At 43.2% G+C, this 25,258-nt stretch overlaps 1 protein-coding gene across 1 annotated transcript in view; it reads left to right on the forward strand.

Annotated features, from left to right (window-relative positions):
- Window positions 1-1,755: 1,755 nt before the first annotated feature.
- sog (chordin short gastrulation) overlaps window positions 1,756-25,258 on the forward strand; it is a 32,881-nt gene continuing 9,378 nt past the window's right edge. The window contains exons 1-3 of the mRNA XM_018511032.1: window positions 1,756-2,922; window positions 19,472-19,575; window positions 22,594-22,723. Of these exons, the coding sequence (XP_018366534.1) occupies window positions 2,793-2,922; window positions 19,472-19,575; window positions 22,594-22,723 (364 nt within the window). The 5' untranslated portion in view covers window positions 1,756-2,792. The remainder of the gene's footprint in view (window positions 2,923-19,471; window positions 19,576-22,593; window positions 22,724-25,258) is intronic.

A 25,258-nucleotide genomic window follows, 5' to 3' on the forward strand; every position in this document is an offset into this window, starting at 1 on the left:
GGATGTCTCGTCAACCGTTCTTAAGTTTTGCGTTCACTATATTAGAAATTTCTCCGAGATTTCGACAGAGAAAGAACTAACGAATCACTTTAGTTAGAACAATCCATTTGACCAATGCTATTCTCTTTTCATCTGAGATCTCCAAGTGATTTCTACACGGAAGAAACGATTTTACTAAAAATTTAGCTACATACAAATTTGAAAATAATTTTATCGACTATATAACCGGTATTCATAGTCGGTTCAAAACTGTATCTTAATTAATACCTCAAGATGTCAATGGTTCTGCGATTGGCTTATAATATCTTAAGATGGTCTTAAATATAAAAATTGATTGACTATAAATACTGGCCTATGAAAATAATTATATAGAATGTTAAAACGTAGTGGCCAACGTTACAACAAGTTTTGGCATTCTAGCAATCATTGAGCGTTCTACATCCTAAACAAAACAAAATTTTTGGTGAATCTATTATAATTCTAGTTGAGATAACCAGAATTCTGATTGCGATACATACCTAAAGAAATTTTTCTCAATGTATATTTATTTTGATGGTCCAACAAAATTATTTGTATACCTGTACCTAGCGACATTTTTAGAAATACTTAAGCAAAGTCGTTTTTTCGCTTAGCATCGTGCTAACGACGATAGTAGTGTCTGTCGGACGCATCTCCGATCGAGCCCCCGGCGCAGACGGCAGTTCGGCTCAGCTTTGCCAGACTCGGCTCGGCTCGGCTCGGCTTGGCTTGGCCAAGAGGTAGTGGGGCCGGCGCGGCGCACCCACACACGTGGCGTGGCGTGGCGTGGCATTACCTCGCATACCTTGATACCTCTCGGACCATCACGTCGGATAGCGTAGCGATTCGCTACACCCGCTACACCCACCGCGTGCGATCGAGGTAACACTAAACACGCCGGACGACACGAGTTCTCTCGATTAACCCTTGCTCGCACATATAGCTGGGTGAGCTGGGTCCCGGAGGCTCCGGGGGCCCCAGTCGGCGGTCGCTCCCTGCAGACTGTCGGCCCTCCCATAAAAGAGACGGAGCCGAGTGGCCTACGGACAGTTATCATTGCGAACTTACCGGAAGCGGTTATCTACTGAGAGAGACCAAAAAATCGACATTTTATTACATGTCGTTTCTCGGCTACGTCGGTTGACGAGGAGATAACGAGCTAACGTTATCGCCTCGATAATCATTCGGCGTTTTTCTCTTGGCGAGAAGATCGGTCGCTTCGGTGCACGAGAGAGAGAGAGAGAGAGAGAGAGAGAGAGAGAGCGTGCGGTATAGCGGTATAGCACGTGGCTGCGTACTATTATAAGAGAGGAGCGAACGTGCAACGGCAGACAGAGCGACGCTTCCGTTGCGCGTTGGCAAGAGGCGTCGCGCGTTGGTGGTCGAGTCGTCGAGTCGTCTTCGTATCGCGAAGAAGGGAGAGAGGGGAACGTACGAAAGTGGAAAAGCGTTTTATATTAGGCGTGACGCGCGCGATCGTCGGAATTCGAAGCGGGCAAGTGGCCGAAAACTCGGTCGCGCTCTACGACGACGACGACGACGACTATCTACGACAACTTCCCGATTCCCGCGATCTCGCGATCGCGTTCTCGCGTGGAAGAGGACACGGCCGCGCGCTCGCGCTTCGCGTCGCGTCGCGGGAGGACCTCCTCCTCCTCCTCCTCCTCCTCCTCCCACCAGGGAGGAGTTGAGTTGACCAGACGGCTCGCGGTCAGTCAGTCAGTCAGTCGAACGTTTGCTATCCGATACGCTTGTCGCGCGCGCAGCGCAACTCGTGATCGGGAAATCAGAGCTAGTGCCGGCACGGCCGCACCGTGTCAAGTCAGACGCGAACCGGCGTAAAACACCGCCGAGTCAAGTAGAAGTGGCGAGAAGTACGCGGTAGGTGAAGAGAATAAGAGACGTAGGCACGCGCGGGTGGCGCGAGAGCAGGGGCGCGAAACGAGACGAGGAGGAGGAGGAGAGCGATAGGAGAAGAAGAGAGAGAAAAGTCGACGACGCCGCTGCTCTCTACTCTCCCGTGTCTCTTCGTCTCTCTCGGGGCATTCTCGTAGCGCAGCTATACCGTGTACCTACCACCTTATAAAACGTGCGCCGCAGTATCGCGCGCTCTCGTGGCCGACGGTGCGCGCGGTGGTGCGGAGAGGCGCGAGAGGAGCGCGAATCGAGAGATCGCTCGCCGCGGCGAGCGGAGTAGCGGCTCGGAGTTGCGAGACTGCGAGACTTGCGAGAGAGCGCGGCGCGCGACCGGCGGGTAAGCTTTCTCGCACAGTTCTTCGCTTCGCTTCGTTCCCTTCGCGCGAGACTGCGAGGTGTGCGGTAATGCGGAACGTCCGCGTGAGGATCCTCTTGGACTTTCGCGACATCGACACGCCGAATCGGCCGAATAGAAAGAATAGAGGCGGCGCGGGCGGAGGTTAAACTTTAAGCTTTCCATCTTTTTCCTTCTGTCGCATTACGTACTACGCGCCGCGACGGAAGTAAGGGATAGGTTACGTAGTGCGAGACAGTGCAGAAAGTTTTGTGCAGTGAACGGTCGTTAATAGACCAGTGCGGCGGCTACGACGACGACGGCGACGAAGGAGAGCGAGAAAGAGAGAGAGAGTGCGAGAGGAGGAGGAGGAGGAAGACGCGCTATATGCGTAAGGTACCAGCACGAGTGCCAGGACCGTGTGCGAGAGAGTAACCGGCTGATAAACGGAAGGCAGAAGGAGGAGAAAGAGAAAGAGAGAATAGGGTGGCCGTCGCGCCGTGAGAGACCGAGAGTCGCCAAGATGCAGCTTCACGGTGGTCTGATGTTGCCGATCCTATTTATCGTTGCTTCCTGTCCTTTGACGCTGCGCGCGCGAAAAGTCGCACCTTTGATTGAGGACGACTGGGCGAGGAGACCGCATCGGGCCGCCGGTGAGTAACGATCATCTATAAATCTTGTTTATCCGTTGTTTACCCTAAACTTGCCGACGGCTCGCTATCGAACGGTACGATCTTTGGGAAAGGTGAGAGGGAGAGAGACCTACTCTCTCCACCACGAGACAAACGTCAAACGAAGGTCCACCTCTTCCGGTCGTCTCCCGTACGTACGGCGATTTTTTCGCTCGGTTGTCGCCTGGGAGCGGTCTCTTGTCCTTTAAAGGTTAGAGAGGCATCTCGTACGTGGCGAACACGGCTATACGTGCCTCGGACTCCGCGGCTCCGTTCTGTCGTTCTGAGCGCGACCGCGACGGCCTTACATAATGAGAGGAACGCGCGCGAGAAGAAAAAGAAGAATAAAGAAATGGGAGGAAAAAGGAAGAAGAAACGGCGCGGCGACCGAGCGCACATCCGTGACGTGCTCCTTCTCTCCCTCCCCCCGCGGCTCATCATAATGCTTTCCTCACGACGGCTTTGCGAGATTACGCTTTCACCGTGTAAAACGTGTTCCTCCGTACCGTGTGCCACACGGTTATCGCTAAAACGTGACCTTCGTTTGCGTCTCCTTCGTGCGCCTCGCATTTTTTTGACCAATTTGTGGAATGACGAGATCGATGTGAGATCCAATGATCGAAAGCTCTCACCGCGCGCCGTCTCTCTCGTCTTTGGCTGCGTTCGGCAAAAAAAGGCAACTTTGCATCCGTTGTAAGAGATTCAGAAATTTTCACTAGCAAGACTAACCATATTAAAAAAGGTTTTATAAGACGATACAATTCGCAAACAATTGAATGTACTTACCAACAAAGTTAATTGCAAACGTTTCGACTCTGAATTTGAGTCCCCTCAGGGCGAAAGTCAAATGCCTGTTGCTTATCGAAGAACTCTGAACTGGAGCACCCTGTGCTCCAAGTTAAAGTGTGTGAAACAAACTATATTTGTTTCACTTCAACTTATTACACCGGTGTGCACCAGTTCAGAGAGTTTATCGACAAAGAACAGACCCAAGTGCAAACTACTGAAGAATGTTACAATAGTTGCGAAATAGCTGCTTTTCCTGCTGAACATAACCATTTGTTTTTTTAAGCGGCAAATTGTCGCGCGCCGCTATCGATGTTAAATCTCAGCTCTTGTTATCTCGATGAGTTTTTAAAATGCAAAATGTGCCGTATATTTGTCTGGCATTTACCGTGCTTTGTAAAGTAAACCAGGAGTTTTCTACTTCATGACGTAGCGTTCAAATATCTTCTTGGGGGAATTGTTGCGCCGGGAGAGAGAGAGAGAGAGAGAGGGGGGGGGGGGGGCGAAGGACTCGTGTAGCTCGTTTCTCTTCTTTATAAGGATCTAGCAATGTCCACCGGCTTGCTCGTGCCCTCTTTTTCTCTCTGCCAATTCCATTCTTCTTACACAGGTTTCGTTTTACCCGTTCTAGTTTATTTCTGTCTTATTTAACTATCCCGTCTCCTTTATCGGACGCGCGTCGTCGAACTGTGAATGCCCGTTGCGTCTGCTAGAGTGTTTACAACATTCATGTTTACGCACGCGAGGAGGATGGAAGATCGAAGGTCTGCATAATTCGACCTGAACGAATCGCACCGTACGAGATTGCAATGATAATCGAGCGCCGCTTTTATGTCGCGACGTTTTCAAAACAGTAACGACATCGTATGGCATACAAATTTGGTCGATCAATGCCGTGTGCGTATCATACGTGTGTTTGCCGAATAATCAAACGAATTAGCAAAAGTTTCGGTTAAACAAACGCGCCTGTTTTTAATTCACGATTGTACAAAATTTTCTTCTTCACTAAAAAAAAAAAAAAGATCTACGCAATTGAAAAATTTATATTAAATTTTATACGTTTTTTTTATACGTGTCGCAGTTTATTCAAATTTTTATGTTAATTAACACAAACATGTTAATAAATACTATTCATTGTTTTTTTTCACTGGATGGTTGCATTAATCGGAAGTTTGAAAGATCAACCAGCCTATTTGTTCGAAAACAATCGCAAAAATCTTATTCAAACGTTCTAGTTATAAAATATCGAATCATGATAGGAATTCTACTTTGTTTCATTAGAATGCATTCAACTATGTATGTCTCATTAGTATATATAATTAAATCGCATTTTTTTTAGTATTCGATTTCACATCACGCTTTACATTATATCCGCTAGAGGCTCTCGGACGATTTAATTATCGCTGTAATAATGTCGGAATATTAGGAGCTAAGGAACATTTATAGCTGTAATCCTCCAAAAATTGTATACCTAGGTGGTAATGGGGCCGGCCAGTTGTGCACGTTTGAAACTTGCCTCGATTGATTTCTGCTGGCCGTCAGCTTAAGTCCGTTTAAGCTGTCGACCCTGAGATATTTTTTTTTTACCATACTAACCATTTTCGGATCGTTCTTAATCGTACCCGACTAAGTAAACTCATTAGCAGGCTTCTCTGATTTAATACAGGATTGTCCTTCTGAGGAATCAGTTACCATTTTGCAACTCTTTATTTTTTCCATGTTTGTTATTTCCGACTAGTTGTATATGAAAGGAAGGATTTTGTTAAAATATCTAAAAATTTAGGTAAATACAAATCTGAAAATAATTTTGTTGGCTATCAAGATAATTATGTAGGAAACTCGAGCACAACTCTGCAAAAATTTTTTACATTAGCAATCAGTTTGAGCATTCTACAAAATTATTTTGTAGTTCGATAAATTATTTGTCAGATCTGTATTTATAGAGCTAAATGTTTAGATACTTTTGCAAAATCGTTCTTTCCGTGCATATATATATATGTATAAATATTCAAAGATTTTTCGAAAACTATTTTTCTAGAATGGCGAAAGAAATGTTTATGTATGATGTTCTTTGAGTAAATCGAAAAAGTCGTATATGTGTTTCTGTCGAAAGCTGGAGAGAGGTCGATTTTTTCTTTTTCGTTCTCAGATTTCCACCCTCTTTCTTCGGATCTTCTTTCCTCGCTTCGAAACTTCTCTCACGGAACACCTGTTAGGCGTTGCTGTTGTTGATGCTAATCTCAATTAGTATTTATCGCCGAGGTGGCGACAGTAGACGAACGCAAGTCTCTATAATGTCGTTGAAATAAACGCGTGCGTCTGCCTTTTATTGTCGCGTCGCGTCTCTGGGGTGCGATGCGTTTTCGTGAAATTGTCTCTTTTTTCTTTCTCTCGTCAATAATATAACTTTTGGTTTAACAACGCACGATAGAGCACGTCGTCGTGATCGAGAAAGAAACGGACGAGAAAGAGCTGACGAGCCCGGCAGATTTTGTTCGATAAAATCTTTGATCGCCGCGCCGATTTCCGGCGTTTATAATTCACCCGAAGTTCGAGTTTCGAGTTCCTGGAAAGAGAGAATGTTTTTGAATTCTTTATTTCTTCGACCGAAGAATCCTCGCGTTACATCGCGTGTAAATCAGTTAACAGCACTTTTTCAAATATCGTCGCTTTGAGAACCGGTCTGTTTCTGTGTATAAACATTTATACGCGAAATCAGGCAGAAGGGATAGGAAGGATAATCGGCGAGATTTCTATCGAATTATCCGAGACGGACGGCATTTGGCTAAAAGATCACTATGCGCTTCGTTGTGTTCCTCCTATTCGCGGATTCGACCAATTTCTACCCAATTTCATACGATGGCAGATTACCTCGGAAGCGCGTGTTTAAAAACGTCTGAAAGTTTTACATAAATGGACCTTATTCACGTGGCGGCACGATCGGAACCCTTTCCTCGCCCTCGCGAGTGCGTCGCTCGATCCTCCGTACAAGATTCGCGGCTAATTGGCTGCAGCCACGAAGACAACGCCGCCGTTGTGCGTTAAACAAGTTTAGTAAGCCAATGTGCGCCTTTTTTTTTCTTTTCTTTTCTTTTAAGTAGGTAAACGACGGCGTTGCGTATCGTGAGACTCGCAACGCGTCTCCGCGGGACATTATCATTCTCGTGTACAGTCAAATTGCTTTATTTAACTTTCGGATGTATTCGATTATTATCTGATCTATAATAGGAACGAGAAGGAAGCCGATGGAAAAAAAAGAAAGAGTGAAAATTCTTCAAGAGATTGAAAATACTACTTCCTTCCTCTTCCTCGTTAAATTAATGGTATATTATATATTAATTAATTTTACTAAATTGAATTAAATAATAGAGAAAAATTACGCATAAAGTGATATAAACATAAAACAAATGATTTCCAGAAATTATTTTATTGATTCGTATAACGTACGACTAATTTAAGAGGATAATAATCGTCAATATTAACGCGAAAAGAAAGAGAAAAAGAGAGAGAGGGTGGAGGAGAGGCGAAAGAGAAAGGAGAGATAAGAAAAATGTTTTGAATCTCTTATTTTAGTTTTGGATTAAAACGCTAATACCTATATATGTATTTATACCTATACTCGTATATGATTAATGAAAAGTTGACAATGTATACCGATGTGAATGAAATGGAAAACATGAATGAAGAATGAATGAAAAGCTGATCTTTTGGTTAAACACACACTCGTTTAACTTGAATCGGGTAGATCGGTAATCTATGTAGTGATGCGATTAGTCGCCCTCGGCCCTCGGTCCTCCCAACAGGCCACACTGTGCAGAGGGCAGAGGGATTTCTCTAAAATCGTGGCAGGGTCCCGTCTCTCCTGTTTCTTTGAGAAAGGCTGCACCGCACCGAAGAGAGGATCGTATATATTTAGACGAGCTGCAGACACAAAACGACTTACCACCACCTCCGCGACGGCTTCTTCTTCGTTTCTCCTCTCCTTCGTTCTCCCCGCGAGTTCATTCCTTCTGCCCTATCTCTCCCTCTCTCATTGTCGCGGACGCACTTGTACGAGATCTTGTACGGCTAATGCTAATTCAATGTCTCTCTCTCCACACAAAGTGTCCAAAGTAAATACGAATACCGGTTCGAAAATATCACGTTTCTTTCCTAGCGGGTCGATTTAGGGCGATCGCCGATCAAGATATCGCCTTGGCTTCTACCACACGATCGATACGTTTGCGTTTAGCCCGTTAGAGTCGACCGGACAAGGCACGGCAGGATGCACAAAATAGCGCGTATATATTGCCATTATCCTCAGATGATGTGGGTGCGGTTCGCGCTTTGTACGTTTCCTTGTAGCGGACAGCCTTGCCTTACCACGTAACCTTGCTGCGGACTGACTGGACTTGAATTCAAGTCGAGAGAGTCGACGCGATAGTTGGAAGGTAATTCGAGTAATTGGAAGCTCGTGAATTTGTCACGGCGCCGGCGCGGCGTTGCGTTGATGAAAATGAAGCGTGTCCTGTCCTTTCCTTTCCTCCGGGGAGAAAGTCAGTCGGGGGAAAATTAATCGCGAGCTGGCCGCGAGGACAAAGATCTCTAGCGGCCATAGACGCGCGACGCTCGGTATTAACCGAGCGGGCCCGAGGAACTTCAAAGTAGAACTCTTCTTCGTCTACGAGCGTGCAAGGATGACATAGTGCTCCAGCATCTTTTTGTCTCCGTGTGCCGTGCTCTCGCTATAGGTCGACACTCGACGCAGCACTGCACGTAAGAGAGGATAAGGAGCGATCGTGAGGGTAGGAGAGGAGAGGAGAGGAGAGGAGAGGAGAGGAGAAGAGAGCGAGGGACAAGAAAAAGGGAGAAGAGACCTTTCGTTCGGTGGGCTTGATGAATCTAAAATTACGAAGGCGTTTATTTGTCGGTTTGCTCTTTTACACTGGATGCACCCAAGGTCACCAGACGCAACGAAACAAGATTCCTCGTTACGTATGTGCCGCGCCGCACGTATGGATATGAGTTTAACGTGTATTCGCTGCGTGCAGGGTGCGTATGGCACCGCATTAAGCTGCCTTTTTTCTTATTTTCTCCTCTTATCTCTTTCGCGTCTTTTTTCACCGCAAACTACCACCGCACCGCGTGGTATCACCAACCCTTTGTAAAAATAAAAAAAGGGCATTATTTTTCAATCCTTTCTAAACACGTCGTGTGCGTGTGCGAATGTGAAATTTATTTCAACGAAGAGTTCTACCTTTTATACGTATACTCGTATATTGTATTGTACAAATATACACGTAGTATATTTGTACAATCAAGTTTCCAAACTGTAGTAATATAAAAACACACATCTCAGATAACAAAATGTTACTATATATTTTATCTTTCAAAGTAGTCCCCATGACATCAATTCACTTTATCTTTGATACAAAGCTTCGAAACATTTTTAGTGTTGTCCATAGTTGGCATGTTACGGGACACTTCTCTGAATTCCTCTGAATGTATTTAACATCTTGAAAATGTTTATCTTTCGTAATATTTTTTGAGCTTTGAGAACAGAAATCTGAAAAAGTTAGATCCAATTAATAAAGTGAGTTGCTAATCCTAATAACCTCTTTCTTGGTCAAGAAAGCTGTATGACAATGTCTCTGCGCATAAGGGAATTATCGTTTTTAAACAAGAAAGCGGTTGTTAAGATTAGCCAACCATCTTATTACTGGATCTAATTCTTTCATGCTTCTCTAACTCCGCAAACACAGTAAACCTTAAGTTTCAAGAAATTGATCAATCACTCTTACTGCACTTATTATGTTTGCGGGATAAAGCAAATTCCATGCATTCCAAAGTTCAGAAATATCACGAAGGGTAATATTTTCAAGGCATGAAGGATATTCAGAGGAATATGACGAGTGCTCTGAATAGAACTCTAAATACGAATTTACAAAATTTTTAAGTTTTGAAGCTTTGGGATATATAAAGTGTATTGATATCATAAGGAACTATTTAAAAAAATAAAATATAACATTTTGTTATCTGAGATGTCTGTGTGTTTTTTATTGTTGCAGTCCAGGAATTTCATTGTCAAATCATGTACTATATACAAAATTAATTAACAAGATGTCGGTACATAATTCAATTAATTTTTGCGTTGGCACGTCACGCTACGCTACGTTGTCACGGCGGTATTCGAACCTGTCGCAGGAATAAAAAATGTGGATAAAAACATTTTATTCGCGTCGTATAGATTTCGTAGGCGGATTTGGTGAATGAACGGGAAACACGGTTACTGATGTTGCGCGGGAGTTATCAACTCGGCCCGACAGAGTCAAGGTTTAAACTTTCTTCCGCATCGCTGAGATTCGACCCACGGGTTTGGTGAATGAACGAGAAACACGGTTACTGATGTTGCGCGGGAGTTATCAACTCGGCCCGGAGTCAAGGTTTACACTCTCTTCCGCGTCATTGAGGAGGTCCGACTTACGTCTGGTGAATGGCGAATCTGCGCGAATGATTTTCGTTTCTATTCATTTTGCGATATTATAATCGCAGAAAAGCGGGAACGCATCTTCCAAAGTGCAATCGTATATGTAAGTCAGATAGAAACAAAATTATTATAAAATCACATTTAAAGTAGAAGTCATTTTAAGAAAAATAATGATGTCATTTGATACATATTTTTTATTATGATTTTCTGATGAATTCTTGACATAACAATAATTTTTTAACTAAAAAATCACTTAATTTTTTGAGGATCGGAGCTTTCTAACAAAGTCACTTGTGAAAAATCTTCTTTTTTTAAGAGTTTTTGAAGTCGCTGAATTCGATTCTGGCCTTGATTCCAAAACTCAAATTTCAATAATCTGAATTATTATCGAAACTTGTGATTTTAGGAAACTCTTGATATCTCTGAGCTTAAATGCAGTCTGAAAATATTGAATTTCAAAAGAGTAGTATAACCTCCATGAAGGAAGATCTAGTGTTAGAGGGTCAGCTTGAACATCAACTAACTGTTTACGTAGCACTGATAAACTTTCAATAAAGCGAAACTGGAAATTTGACGTACCTTCGTAATTAAAAACTCCCTATAACCTAAAGTTTTATAATAATCAGTTTTTTATGATAAATTATTTTTTCAAAATTTTGTTTGCCACATTGAATCCACCATTTAAAATTTTTTGTTTTTAATCTCAGATTTGAATAAAGCATTATCAAATTATCCCATAGGCCAAGTTTCATAAAAATCGAGCGAGTAGTTCGGAAAGAGGATTCTGACCTCAAATGGGGTCATCGATTCATAAGAGGTGAAAAATCATTATCGCAAGAATTCGTCATCAAACTTGATGTCATCTTGATCTTTTATGATTTTGTGTTCTATCTAGGAATCTGCATATGTGTATATGTATTCAACAATCGTATTAACGGAATCCGATTTGATTCACGTATCAAATGCAACGAATCCTTATTCTCTCTTACTTATATAAATCATCAATTTTATCATTTCCACACGCGAAAGATACGACTGCTAATCGGTACCGTTAACGTCGCTTTACATTCCCACTTACGCCGTTACTTAAATAGATAAATAGATAGATATCGCTATTTATTGAGCGCTCTGAGATAGCGTCCTCTCAAGCGTTCAAATTAAATACATGATTATTTTACTTAAGGGTACTTATGTACTTACTAAATCGAAGGTTCCGCGAGAGTCGGCGCCCGTCTTTACGAGATACGACGCCTCCGTAATCTTCAACGATATCGTTTCGTCGATATTGGTTCGTATCGTTCGTATCGCATTCATATCGCGCATTCGAATTTATCTCGTTGGTGAATCCGCGTTGGTTTATTAGCGGAGACACGCGCGTTAAGCGGTTCACTCGTTAAAAAAAAAATCTCTTTTTCCTGCGCGGGACGAACGCGACTCGTCCTGATACTCCTGATTTGACGAACCGTCGCGCGTCGTCTTGATTTATCCCTCGCGCTTTTCCCTCGAGCGCGCGAGATAAGATGCGTCATATCGCGGGATCGCGCCGCGTTGCTTAACGTTTTGCCGGCCCCGCTGAAATAATATTGCGCGTTACGTTCCTCGCGGATGAGTTTAGTCTGGACGGCTGCTCGAGAACGTTACTCTGGCGCCGCTCTATATATAGTATAGTATAACCATGTTCTCGGACTAATCGTTTAAAGTTGAAATGATGTTGAAACATTTTCCATCTTCGCCAAGTTGAAGTTTTCTTTATTATCCTCGGTGACGGTAACGGCCCCCCCACTTTCGCAAGGATCACAGTCACGTATGTGACGGACCTCGAACGATTAATAAGTCGCAAGTCATTGGAGCGGAGTGATTTCGCGGAACGGCATGAATGGCATAATCACCGCGAAATCTTGTAATTTACGTCATTACCGCGGCGATGCCGCGAGCCGCGCAATTACTGTACACGACGCATCGTCAAAATCTGTCGGGTGCCCGGGTGACGACTGACGGAGCGAACAGCAGCAGTTCGCGATTGGTCGTCCGTTATCTATCATCTGCCGCGGGAGTGTTGGAATCATCATCGCGTAAATAGGCTTCCTCGGAAATTTACTTTGAGCAGACGAGAGCTCGCCGGGGTTCTCGAACTTGGTTAAATAGAGGGTTGGGCTCGTCTCGCGCTCAGCGCTCAGCGTTGCGCCTCTGACAAATATCGGATTGGTCTGGTCAAGCTGCCAAATATGTCATTCAATATCTTGAATACGTATTACAATAACGATTTCCTTACAGAAATTTTAGTGATTTTACTTACTTATTTTAATCTTTAAATAGGTAGATGGTCACAGCACACCCCATACGTAATTACTTTAAAAGCCTTGTTTTGGAAAAGGAAAGTGAAAAGTACTGCTCAGAAGTCTTAAAGTTATTTTTATATATTCTTAAGAATATAAATAATGTAAATTTAACTCTATACACACATACATATACTAGATATTGAAAATACTTGTAGCTATAACGATAAAATTTGCTTGGGATATTCTAAGCATCCCATCTAGCTATTAAAGCACTGTTATTTAGTTCTTTTAATACTCAAAATATATGATTAATCACTATCTTGCAATATTAAGTTGGAATTTTGTAAGCATCGATTTAATTGGCGTTCTTGCTAAATACTTTAGCGTTTATTAGTTTAATTTACCTTTTTTGCACTTGGGGGATTTCTCTGTTGAATACTTTGAGATATCCATTTCTCTCTCTCTCTCTCTCTCTCTCCGCACTGCTGACGCACAAAGAGAAGCGATTTCGATTGGTATCCTTGAGCGGAACCGGCAAAGACCTTTTCCTTATTCTCAGTAGCGATCGATCGTCGCTCCGATAAACGAAACCGACTCGCTCGGAACGAAGCGTTGATGTATTATTTATCGTTTGTACTTGCGGCGTGTCCGTTCTCGCATTGTACCAAGCTAGAAGAAGGAAAAGTAAGTACGTCATCGGCCGACCATCATCCATTTCTTATTATTTCACGATTGTACCGACTTCGTAATTGGCACGGCGTATTTTCCATTACGTATATTTGCGTGTAGTCGCGAGCAATTATTACGTCTAGGAAAGACCGATATCTCTGCATGCGTGACGGTACTCGGAACATTTACGTATTAATTATTTTTATTCTTGGGAATCTCTCTCTCGTCGCCTTTTGCGGATATATTTCTGTCAATTACGCGCGACGATGATCGATAGTTCTCGCGGCACTGAATCAGCCGGTTTTCTTGGCTCGCGAGAAAATCGACACGTGCCAGCCGTGAAATTTGGAGTAATACGAGTGAGCCACTTGCCGACGTAACAGCGGTTTATTCGTTAGACAGTTCTGATTTAAGCCAAGCTTAAGCTCTGGCATAATCCCAATGCAGTTAACTCAATTACTCTTTCTCGCGCGCGTGCGAGAGAGAGAGAGAGGAGATAGAAAGAGGGGTAAAAGTTTCATTCTGTCGAGAAGAGTTTGAATTGAACCGTGGCTCATTCCTTCGTTCGTCACGAGGAATATTACCAACGTCTCCAGATTAGCCGTTTTTCAATTCCTCGAGAACGCGCTTGTAGGCTTTCTTCGACACGTTACGTCGCACGCATGTTCGCAATTGCTTGAAGAAAAAGGAGGAAAAAAAAGAAACTTTGTTTATCGACGTACGGCTGATTGAATATCGGTGGCTCGCGGCGCGGCGGAGCGGAGGAGTAAAAACGACGTTGCCCCTAATGTAGGTCTTACCTGATATTTCGTCGAACCGGGTCAGCGTATATTTACAATTTACATATCGCGCGCGCGTACACACGTGCGTACGCGTACACGTACTCTGCGTGGCCGCGTCGCAGATATGCCGCCGTCGCCGTCTCTTATCAGCGCGGCCGTCGCACGACGGAGGGATTGGCCGAAAGGCTTGGCGAACGTGAATGCATCGCATTACGCGTGCACTGACTTAAGTCGCGGCCGCAAGGTCGGCATTTCTGAGCCGTGCGTGACATCACGTACCTGTGTACGGGCGACATATACCTACATATTTACATATGCCGGGATCAACGCGTGTGTCCAACAGGGAATGGTTTGTATACGCGCTAATATATGTGTATCGAAAAGCGTCGTAGAGTCGAGACATTACGATAATGACACATTAATGTGCAGTTTATTACAAATTCTAGGGCACACAAGCTCTTTAAGAACGTATTAATACATTGAGATTAACGACTAATAAAAACGAACAATGTACGTAGATCTAAAGTCGCGAGATCTAAAGTTTAGCGCAAGTTGGAAAACACGCGAAAATTAGAAAAAATTTTTAACTCTAAACTACTCTAAAGCGCCCTAAATGGTCAATATTATTGCTCCAAAATTAATCTCAAATACAATGATAAGTGTGAAGATATTTAGAAAAAAATAGCGATCTCTTTTTCCGACCTCTTTTCAAACTCACCGATCGGACGAAGTCGTTATTATAAATAAAATTTAATAACGTAAAAAGAATTAGGTCGAAGTAAAGAGAAGAAGAGAGGGGGAAGAAAATAAAATGTGCGCGCGGCAAAGTGATGTGTTTGCACCGCCCACGTAAATCTGCGTGTCGACAGGTATCGGGGCGCGCGGCAGTTGCGACGGTGCGGCGGTTCACGCATACATAAACAATCGGACGAGCATCCTACGTGCGCTTTTAACGGAGATGCTAAAACGTCTCCGCGTAGACCGTAAGTCTCGGCTCGAGAAAGTGCCGCTCGTCCGGTAGGCATCGCGTACCTTACGATGCCGAAGGCAAGGGTTCTTCGTTTAAACGGGAACATGTTACGTAAACGACATCTATGACGCGGATGATGCACGTGGCTCGATGTATTTTCCGGGAATCTGGCGTAATCATATAGATCGAGCGTTATATAGGTATCGTATTCTTTTTCGTGTCGATTAAACGCGACGAAAGTCTCTCCCTCCGTACGCGCGAAATTAAATTTATCGCTGATTACACATATATTATACCGCGACGTGCCAAGTGCCATTAATGAGGATCATCGCGAATGATTCGACCTGCTTCTGGCAGAGAATAAACGCGATACGCCGCGTCGCGTCGTTTTCGATCGGCTAACTGTGTGCAATCGAGCCGCGTTATTGTTTTTATCGTTACGACGCGACGCGACGCGACGCGTCGCGATAGGATAACAGTCGTCGTCTTATGCACGCCTTGCGTGTCACGATGTCACGACGCGAGCGGCGGCGAGCGAGCAGGCAAAGCGAACGAGCGAACGAGGTACGAGCGTGCGCGCGATGCTAAAGGTGATGTGAAACTCGAGACGAAAAGCGGGTAGATGCCGAAAGGCAGAGAGGAAGAAACGGGAGGCGAGGTACGAGAACGGATAGACGTCACGTTCGTAAATCTATCCGAGAGAAGGATACTGAAATGCGGGGGACGGCGCGGCCGGGGAGGAGGGTGGAAAAGCGAAAAACGAAAGGTGTAGCACGTGTTTGCCATTCGCTTAACCTCCTCCTTAGTGGATTACGGGTCCAGGGCATTCCGTTGCATGCGCGCGCGCCCCTTTTCCACATTATTTATATTAGCGAGCGAAGACGTACTCATGGCATCGCATAGCACCAGCGGACTACATTTTATTTTCTCTCTCTCTCTCTCTCTCTCTCTCTCTCGAAGAATAAGAAGAAGAAGAAGACTCTTCGGCTCGCAAAGTGTCGGGCGTGATTTTCAGCGCACTGTCCACGATTTTAAGTGTTGGGTAATATTTCCGTGCATCAGAGACTGTTGCTTCTCGTCCTGATGGAATAAACTGCAATTTGTTCACGAAATATTGACATTCTAATAATGGATTTCAAAAGCCTCAAAAGCATTATTATCGATGAGTGTTATAATCGTGCAGGTTGTTAAGACTACACAAAAAGCATAAGCAGTATAATAGCTAATCAACATTTTTTATTTGCTACTACTCGCGTTATTGCCTTATAGTCTCCTCTACTGTGATTTGGTCGATTCCCTCATTGCTTACGTCTTATTGCTTTACGTTTTTCTTGTGTGCCGTAGCTCTTATCATTACGCCAAGTATAGCTCGAGGACAGTTTGTGGATTGTGATTATTACTGCCTGCACGTCTTCTCGAGTACCCGCGTTCGTAGCTTTCGTCCAAATGATATTTATGCATGCTTTGTAAAGTGGCCTCTGATCTAGATAAATGTTCGGTTAATGTTAAGCATTATTTAGCTCAATATTATTGTATAATTATTTTATACGATATTATTGATGTTTCATTCACAAAAAAAAAAGAATCGGATATAAATGGCTATCAAATGTCGTGTGAAATAATTTTAATCAAATGTTTCATTATAATATTACCAAATAATATATTTAGAAAAGTAAAATTATATTTTGATTATATTAACCGAATATTTCATTGAAATTATTTTACTCAACATTTGATAGCTATTATCAGACTTTTTTTTCAGTATGTTTAAACGATTCAAAACAAATAAGTTAGAGGCTGTAATACAGTCTCCAGACGATCAACAATATTGTGCAATATCAAATATTGTGCAATAATATCGATAGTCTAACGATCGCTTTAAGCTTTGCCGTTGATTAGAATTTACGCTTCTTCGGTTCACGCACGTACGGCGTGCATATACACACGTGCACAGACACGCGTGTGTGGACAAAGGGGAGAAATTTATTTTGCCCGCTGGCAACTGGCAAGAGTACATACGCGCGGATGAGTTGTGAGTAACGTCGCGCGAAACGTTATTAATTCTCAACTCGAGCTCCGCGCGTTAAGTCACGATCATCATTCGTATACAAAGTCGTGATAATAACGATCGCTGAAAGTGGTTGCACTTGTCGAGAAAACTCGATTTATATTAACACGCATGGACGCGGAGAAGCGTGTCGCGTCGCCCAAGAAAGCCACCCCGAATGATGAGAGAAACGGAGGAAAAGCCGAAGGAGTCATCACTATTGAGAAGAGAGAGAGAGAGAGAGAGAGAGGGGAGAGACCTAATACGCTTCACCTTACCACGCTCTGCCGCGTGACTCGCATATTTTCGATGCGGTAGCTTGTGTCGTGGCTCTCTCGGACTCCTAGTTACTTAGGGCCGCGACTTTGCGCTTAGAACGACTTAGCGCACGCAGTGCAATGACCTCGTGCAAAACGGGCCTCTCTCCATTTCCCTTTCTCTAACTCACACATGACCGAGTTCTCTCTCTCTCTCTCTCTCTCTCTCTCTCTCTCTCTCTCATTGCGATGAATAGTTTTTGAGTAGCTTAGAGCGGTATGATAATGAAAATTCCGCCAATATATTTTTCCACAACATTGTCTATCTCTTTGTTTCTTCCTTGTTTATACATACATCCACACACACACACATATCTAAATAGTATATTTATCATTTTACTTGATATATTAGAGCAATAACATAAGGCAAATATTGTTTCATCTTTTTAAAAAACTGATTAAATCAACAAAAGAGATGTAACCAGAAATTCTATTTGGTCTCACCAAAATATTATTCTTGTTGAGTTCTTTTGTTGGTTTAATCAGAATATTTTTCTCAGGGTAAGAAATAATTGTCGATTTTTTCTTTTATAATATTAAGAGTGAGATATGTACACTCATCAACCCAAAGGTTGCAACACTTTTTTTTTCTTTTTGAAAGTTTTGAAATGTAGTCTGCTCACCGAGCGATTGATTCTTACTTTTGGATCTGATCCATTTACGTTTTACGGCTCTACGAGCAAGGCTGAGTTCCGAAACCCATTGAAAAAAAAGTGTTGCAACCTTTTAACCGGTGTCTCGAAAACGTTTCGGAACTTTAATAATTCTCGTCAATTTTGGATTGCGCGTAAAACTGTGGATTAAGAAAAAAGGCGGTAATTACTTACTGTAATTAGTCACTTTACAGGATAATAAGGATGTCGCGAGGTGCACGCGTGCGTAATACAAACGCAAGCTATTCTCATCGTGTTATTCTCGGGTGCTTCCACGCCCGCCTTTATTTTTACACATGGAAAAGAAAGGATAACTGACGGAATAATTATACTATACACACTAATAGCAGCTTGCAATCTTACTCTTTCCTTTTCTTCTTAGCGAATCAAGACGAATCTAAAAATATCGAGCTAAAAAAAACTTGAGAAAAAGATATTGTTATCGATTTAATGGAGCGTATTATTATGTGTTTTGCTACTGGCTATCGCTTGTTGTAAAAGATAACGGTCTCGTCTTTATCTCTTCTCTCTCTTTAGGATTTACGTCTTACGCTGTAAAACTAATCCGGCAATCCGGATTCGAAGCGGCGAACCGGAGAGACTCGTCCGTTTTGTCACCGACCGACTGCACAGAGAGAAAAAATTTGCTATGAACGCTAATCCTATGCCATGACAGCAAATTCAGTTGGCAAATATAAAGATTGCAAAATTATTTGCTGGTATAACAAATATTCTTTTTTTGTACTTGCTAGAAAAATAATTTGCAACAAATATAAAATAGTTGAAATATGCAAATTTATTTGCTATAAACAGCAAACAAATTTGACAATTAAGTACGTTTGTAATTTGCAAACAAGAGCCCGAGTTTTACATTGAGAATGACTGATGCGTCGATCATCGCGTCTCGGTGATGTCTCTATACGACGCGACGCATAATATCGGTGAATGCGAATGAATATGCACGCGGATCAATGTATGTACATACCGAGCGTGTTACGTTATACTCGCATCAAATTGCGTCTCATTCATCGATGATGACAGCGGAAGTGCGTCAGTGCGATGAGCTGTGTTTTGCGTTTAAAATATATATCTTTTTTTTTCTAATATGACTACTATAATGGCTACTTTCAACAGAAAAAGCAGGTTTGCAACTGTGGTAAGATTTTTTAATACGATTGGTTTTTCTTCTTAGTTTCTCTCACCAGATCTAAATATATAAACCAATCATATTAAAGAATTTTACATGGGTATATATGTGAGGATAAGGTAAATTTCACAAAGAGTGAATCAAATCTTCTTGGCATGTAAAATTGCAGGTAATAAAAATTCTGTTTCTTTTTTATTAAAGAATCCTCAAAATAGAAAATATTTTCGCTTTAGCCAATGTCTTTTCGATGTCTGCGAAATAGAATCTTTGTAGCGTAGTAATCGATAAGATGAGAAATCATAAATCGGATAAGATGATGTTTATATTTACATCGCTAATGTTATTTGACGCAAATGTAATATGGCAATACTGACGACGATTGATAACGACGCGATGATTTTTCCTTTCTTTTCAGAATGCACTTTCGGCAAGCAGATTCGCGAATTGGGCTCGACATGGTTCGCGGACTTGGGACCGCCCTTCGGAGTCATGTATTGCATCAAATGCGAGTGCATACCGGTACGTGTGTATTATAATCCTTTTTATTTCTATTAAAAAAAGAAAAAAAAATACATAACTCGTTACAGCCCGTATGTTAAAATGTGTCGTATGTCACGCGTGTAGCGTTCGGCGTATACGTAGTGTTTAGTAAACAATCAGTACCACGCCAGCATTTATTAACATACATGAATAAAGAGCGACGCGTACCCTCTCTCTATCCTTTGCCTTCGAATTTATTGTCAAGAAACATGCTATAATCACGTCCTAGGTACTTATTACGACTTTACGTTCACGACGTCGTAATTTTTTTTCTCCTTTTTTAAATTCAAGTCACATCGATGTTTACCGAGTCACGGTATGTTCGAGTCTTATAAAATGGCGAGAGGATAAATTTCTATCGCGCGGGATAAATCAACGTGGCGAGCGCGTACATTGTTGCGATTACGGCGCCGGGCGCGTATAATTTAACCTAACCTCTCGAGCCTATAAATGCCATGCTATTGACACAAAGGTTGACGTATCAAATGTCGAGAGTGTCGAGACGCCGAATCCGAAACGTCACTCGGCGTCGGCGAGCGAGGCGCAGGTTCGAGTACTTCGAGTGATTCGATGTGCGCGCGTGCGTCACGAAATACGCATCGATGCTTACATATTTATTCGAGATCGCGCAATAATCGTCAATAATCATTTATATTCCGATTGTAGGCGTGCCTTCTCTTCCTTCCCCCTCCGTGATAACGCAACGTCGATTAGGAATCTCGATGCCTAACACCCAATTCTTACACGCAATGAAACGCTATTGCTCATCCTGTGATGTAATCGTATTAATATTCGTGTTGGCCGGGCGTTACATCGTTTGTAAACACGCCGAGAAAACATTTGTTACGCGCATTACGATCGCACGCTGAGCACGACTGTGTAGCGCTTCTTGCGATGTGCACTTGTAACTTTCTTCCCTCATGCAGTATTTCATTAGCACATTCGCCAATTTTTTTTCACGCCTTATCGCTGTTCAATACACGCGTAAAGAAATGCCGCTTAATAATATTCTCTCCTAAGATATCTTATATTCTTGAATATATCGTTCCTATATCCGTTCTATCGGCAATGTGAAATTTTCACCCTTTATTTTGGTTCTTTGAGAACTTTAGTGCAGATTTTTATATTGTTTCGGATTGTATAAAAATCTGAGAAAATTCTTACATATTCTTATGAAAGCTTTATACAACATTAAGTTTTTACTATAAAGTTGGATCGTATCTTATTTGTTTATTACAGATTTATATTTATCTATCACAGAATTTTCACAACTAAAATCGACTTTGTCTTAGTCCAACATTTCTGGCGAAAAAAGGCTACACTGAGAAAAAAATTGTTAACTTGACTAAATTAATTTAATTCGTTTTTATTCCTTTCATTGGAGAATGTATGTATTTAGATTAAATATGATACGCTTAATATATTTAAATACGCGTATTCTTTATCGAAAGAAATAAAGACAAACTAAACTAAATTAGGTAAACAATATGTATATATTTGTATTTTATAGAAAATTTTGCATTCGTATATTTTTAAATGCATTTGTACGTTACATTAAATGAAAGGTATTTGGATCAACTCTTGAGTATGTTTTAATCGTTGTTGATCGCTCGAGTCTCGAGTCCGCCATCCGGTCGTTATGAGAATTTCGAGCGCGCCGAATCGTTAAATCTTAATGTGGAAATGTTGCGGAATTTATGCGTGCACTAAACGACGATAAAACACGCGATAAGTAATCGGTGTAAATGCTAATGAGACGCTATCCGATGAGTTTACCGAGAAGAGAAAATTAATTATACGATCGTACACAGAAGGAATGGTGTACGATCATTACGTACGACGCCATTAAAGTCACGCCAGTACGGTCGGATCATTAGAGGCCGCGGAGTTCTAATCTTTCTCGTAATGTGGCAATATAACAGGTACGATGATTATGATGAAGGTGATAACATTTTTGACCGAAGCAATTGGACGAGTGAAATTGTTCTTTCTTCGAAAATCTAAGGATCGACTGATGGAAAAGATGGATGGAATCGAGACGGAAGAGAGACGGGAGACGCTGCGGCGCTGTTATGTTCGGCTCGTCGTGGACGAGGAGCGCGAGAGCGCGGGCCTCTATTTTTAGACTTCGGAGGAATGACAGTCCCTCTTCAGTGTACATGAGGAGCTATTGATAGGTCGTGGTCTTGCTTGGTGGAAGAAGCAGACGCGTCGCGTGAATCACACGTCGCTGCGAGAGAGAAGAAGCCATGTCTCTTCACCTAAAGTCGTCACTGGTCGTCACGGGAGCGATGTCGCTTGTCGCTCGCCAAGCCGCAACCCATCCATGCAAACTTCAAAAACTTAAAGTAGTCTGTTAATGTTAATGATCGCCTTTGGTCATTATATATTGAGCGGAGGTGAAAACGATAAAAGTGAGCAAAATCAACTTGTAATAACATATACACAATCGGACCCCGGCTTATTACTACTTTTCTCTCGTTTCGTCGTTTCGTCGTTTCACGCTTCAGGAATGCCGTGCGCGCGCGCGCGCCGCTCTATAAAACCACCGACTTCATTCTTCTCCGTAACTGGAACCACGCGACTTGCGACCGCACTTTTACTAACTGCGTCGCATTGCCTTCGCCTCGTAAACATTCTTTCCATTGTCATGCCGGAAGGCGACCAAAAATTCAGTCTGAGACACAATTGAAAAACACAGGCAACAGGGAATAATCAATTTCAACTTATCAGCGACCGTGTATTCTGGCATATAAGTTGAAATCTGTTATTTCCTATTATCTTTTTTTTTTTTCAATCGTGTCTCAGGCTTACCGCGATCGAGGAAAGCAGATGTAAAGATGAAGTAAGACGGCGGGAAATTTGTGCGAAGAGAATTCCGCAAAAAATTTGCCCAAGGACGTCTCGTGCGTCCGCGAGAAGAAGAAATTGCGAAATAATCATAATATAACGTATAGTTCGTGCTTATTTTTACCAGCATATGTCTTTTACTTTTAGGTGCAAAAGAAACGGCGGATCATCGCGAGAGTTCAATGCCGCAACATCAAGAACGAATGCCCGAAACTCACGTGTGACGAACCAGTTCTACTCCCGGGACGATGCTGCAAATCCTGTCCCGGTGACTTCAGTAAGTTACGCAACACGTGTCCGTATGATTTTTCACCTCTCGCTGCGATTATTTCCGGTTAATCTCTTTTTTCCGGTCGTCAAGAGCGCGGAAACGATGAGATAAGTCGAGATAAGATATTTTTACGCAATCTTTAACTATACACGTATACATACAATATATTGATCTATATTGTTCTTTCCTCGGTACATGATCTATAAAGGAGATTGGGGGGCTATGCGATTTATTTGATCCGCATTCTATCGCGACTAGCCGGACTAGCGCGATACGCGGATCTCTGCGAGGAGAAATAGAACGTGCACGTTGCCCTCTCGTCCGCGGTGGACTCGAAGAATTTGGCCCATGCCGGCAATGCAGTGAAAGTAGTATATGTATCTCCCGCGTTATTGATAAGGCTACCAGATAAGGCTCGCGTGCGCGAATTCCAGGGCGACGGTAATGAGCGCGAATTGGTACGAAACCGCTCCGCTTCGAATAGCGATACCGATACTATCTCCTTCACGCTTTTGCGCCCCTCATATTTATCGCGCGTAAATTGTTTATTCAAGGAAATTGCAAATTGACCCGTTAAATCTCTGTGCGGGCATTAGAATAACGATCTTCTAATCGCTGACCGCCGTCGGTCGCCGGGGCGAAGTGGTTTGCCTAGCGGTGAAGAGGAAAAAAGGGACGGATGTGGAAGAGAAAGAGAGAGAGAGAGAGAGAGAGGAGAGATTAGCGTGGGGAAGATTGACCGATCGCGTTCTCTTGAGAGTGAACTCGAGTTTGTAATCGGTGGAAGAGGACTGTGGAGCGGAGCGAGAGGGACGGGGACGGGAGACGGACGCCACGGTTTAGCGCCATGGCGCCGGCTATATTACCGCATGGCGTCACTTCGATTAAGCCGTGCAATCTAAATGTAAATATTAGCATACGTAATGATCGGGCATAAAGCGCGCGATGGGAATAAGAATAGATGGGCGGACGGGACGGGCAGAGGAAAGATAGAGATGGAAGATGGAAGAGTAATCGCGGCGCGGTAGTGGAAGCGAAGATCCGTCCGGCGCGGCGGCGCGCGATACACTGGGAATATGAGCGTAAATCTTTTCTTTTCTATTTTTCTTTCATTTCATTTTATCCTGCGTCATTTGTACATGTTCTTCGTTCGTTTCGTTTCTTTCGATTGGTCCCGAGTGCCTGTAAACAGAGACGCGGGCTCGTCGTTTCGTTAAATTTTTACGGTTGCTTATCGCGCGGGGCTATTGCCGATGCAACGGGAGAGGCGCGCATATTATCAATTAGGTTAATATGACACTTTTGATAAAGCGCTCGTTGTCGCCACAATTCTGCCGTCCGTGCCACGAGGGGATCAGCGACGACAGAGAGCGACGAGGACGGAGCGAATCATTTTTGATAATCGCACCAGTTGCGCCACTCCCGCTCGTTTATTCTCATAGAACGTTCGCGCATTAAAGTTTATTTTCTGCACGACTCGCCTATACGCGCCCTATACGCTCGTCATAATAATCATTGCCGTCAGCCGTCATCATCGTCATGACTGTCGCCGTTGTCTGATAGGGGCTCGTTGCCCCCTGCTGATGAAAGGTGAAACTGCCCGCAATTAGCAACGCCTGCCTTTTACGCTCCACGAGGAAACATAACTGCGACCCTTGAGCCCGTCGATTGGATCGTCGCATCGATTCTCATTCGGTTCTCATCTCGGCTCTCATCTCGGCCGTGATGGACGACCAAAAGTCGGTCTCTTCTCGACGATGCAAGAAGCAAATTAGATATCGTATAGGCGTCTGGAGTCTCAAGATAAAACAAGACTCTCGGGCGTAGATCAGATTATCCTGGAAATAAAAAGGGAGAAAGCGAGACAAAGAAATAAGAGTTCTAGTAGATCGCAAGAATACAGCTTTACGAGCGAGATTATCTTCGCTCCGCCGTTCGTCCAAAGTTCGCGTGACACATTTATATCTCTCTCCTCGAACGATTCTTAATCCTGAGTAACGGTCGTCTTTCGATCCGAAACGGTGTTATGCTTAATAGTACAACCGCCAACATATTTGTTAGATGACGCGCGTTATCCTATCTAGTCTAGTCGCTAAAAAGCGAAAAGCAGCATCGTGGACTTGTGAATCTACAAGTTACCATTGTCGCAAAGATCGCGAAACAATTTAAAGCTCGACGGCGAACGAGTAAAGGGAAAAAAGGGGGGATGGGGACAAGCCAACCTATCGACGAAACGAAAATGGAAAGGGGATGCAAAAAAAAAAAACGCGGTAGGTGGGTCCAATTAATCGTCGTAATTAACCGTATTATCGGTCATATCCGTCTTTCTCTGATATTAATGGCGCGACAGAGCGGCGGCCATCGGTCGTCGTAGATCCGATTAGGTAGGCGGAAACGGTTTAGTTAGTAACTGGTCGGCACTCGGCCGTCGGGTGAGGCGTGCTCAGGCGTGCTGTACGTTTTGCGCGCGGCAATTAACGTCTCCGTGGCGCTGAACCGGCGCGGCATGCGCCATAAAAGTAGCATTCAAAGTAGCGGCGG

This window comes from Trachymyrmex cornetzi, unplaced genomic scaffold (assembly GCF_001594075.2).
Source record: "Trachymyrmex cornetzi isolate Tcor2-1 unplaced genomic scaffold, Tcor1.1 scaffold358, whole genome shotgun sequence".
Classification (NCBI taxonomy): Eukaryota; Metazoa; Arthropoda; class Insecta; order Hymenoptera; family Formicidae; genus Trachymyrmex; species Trachymyrmex cornetzi.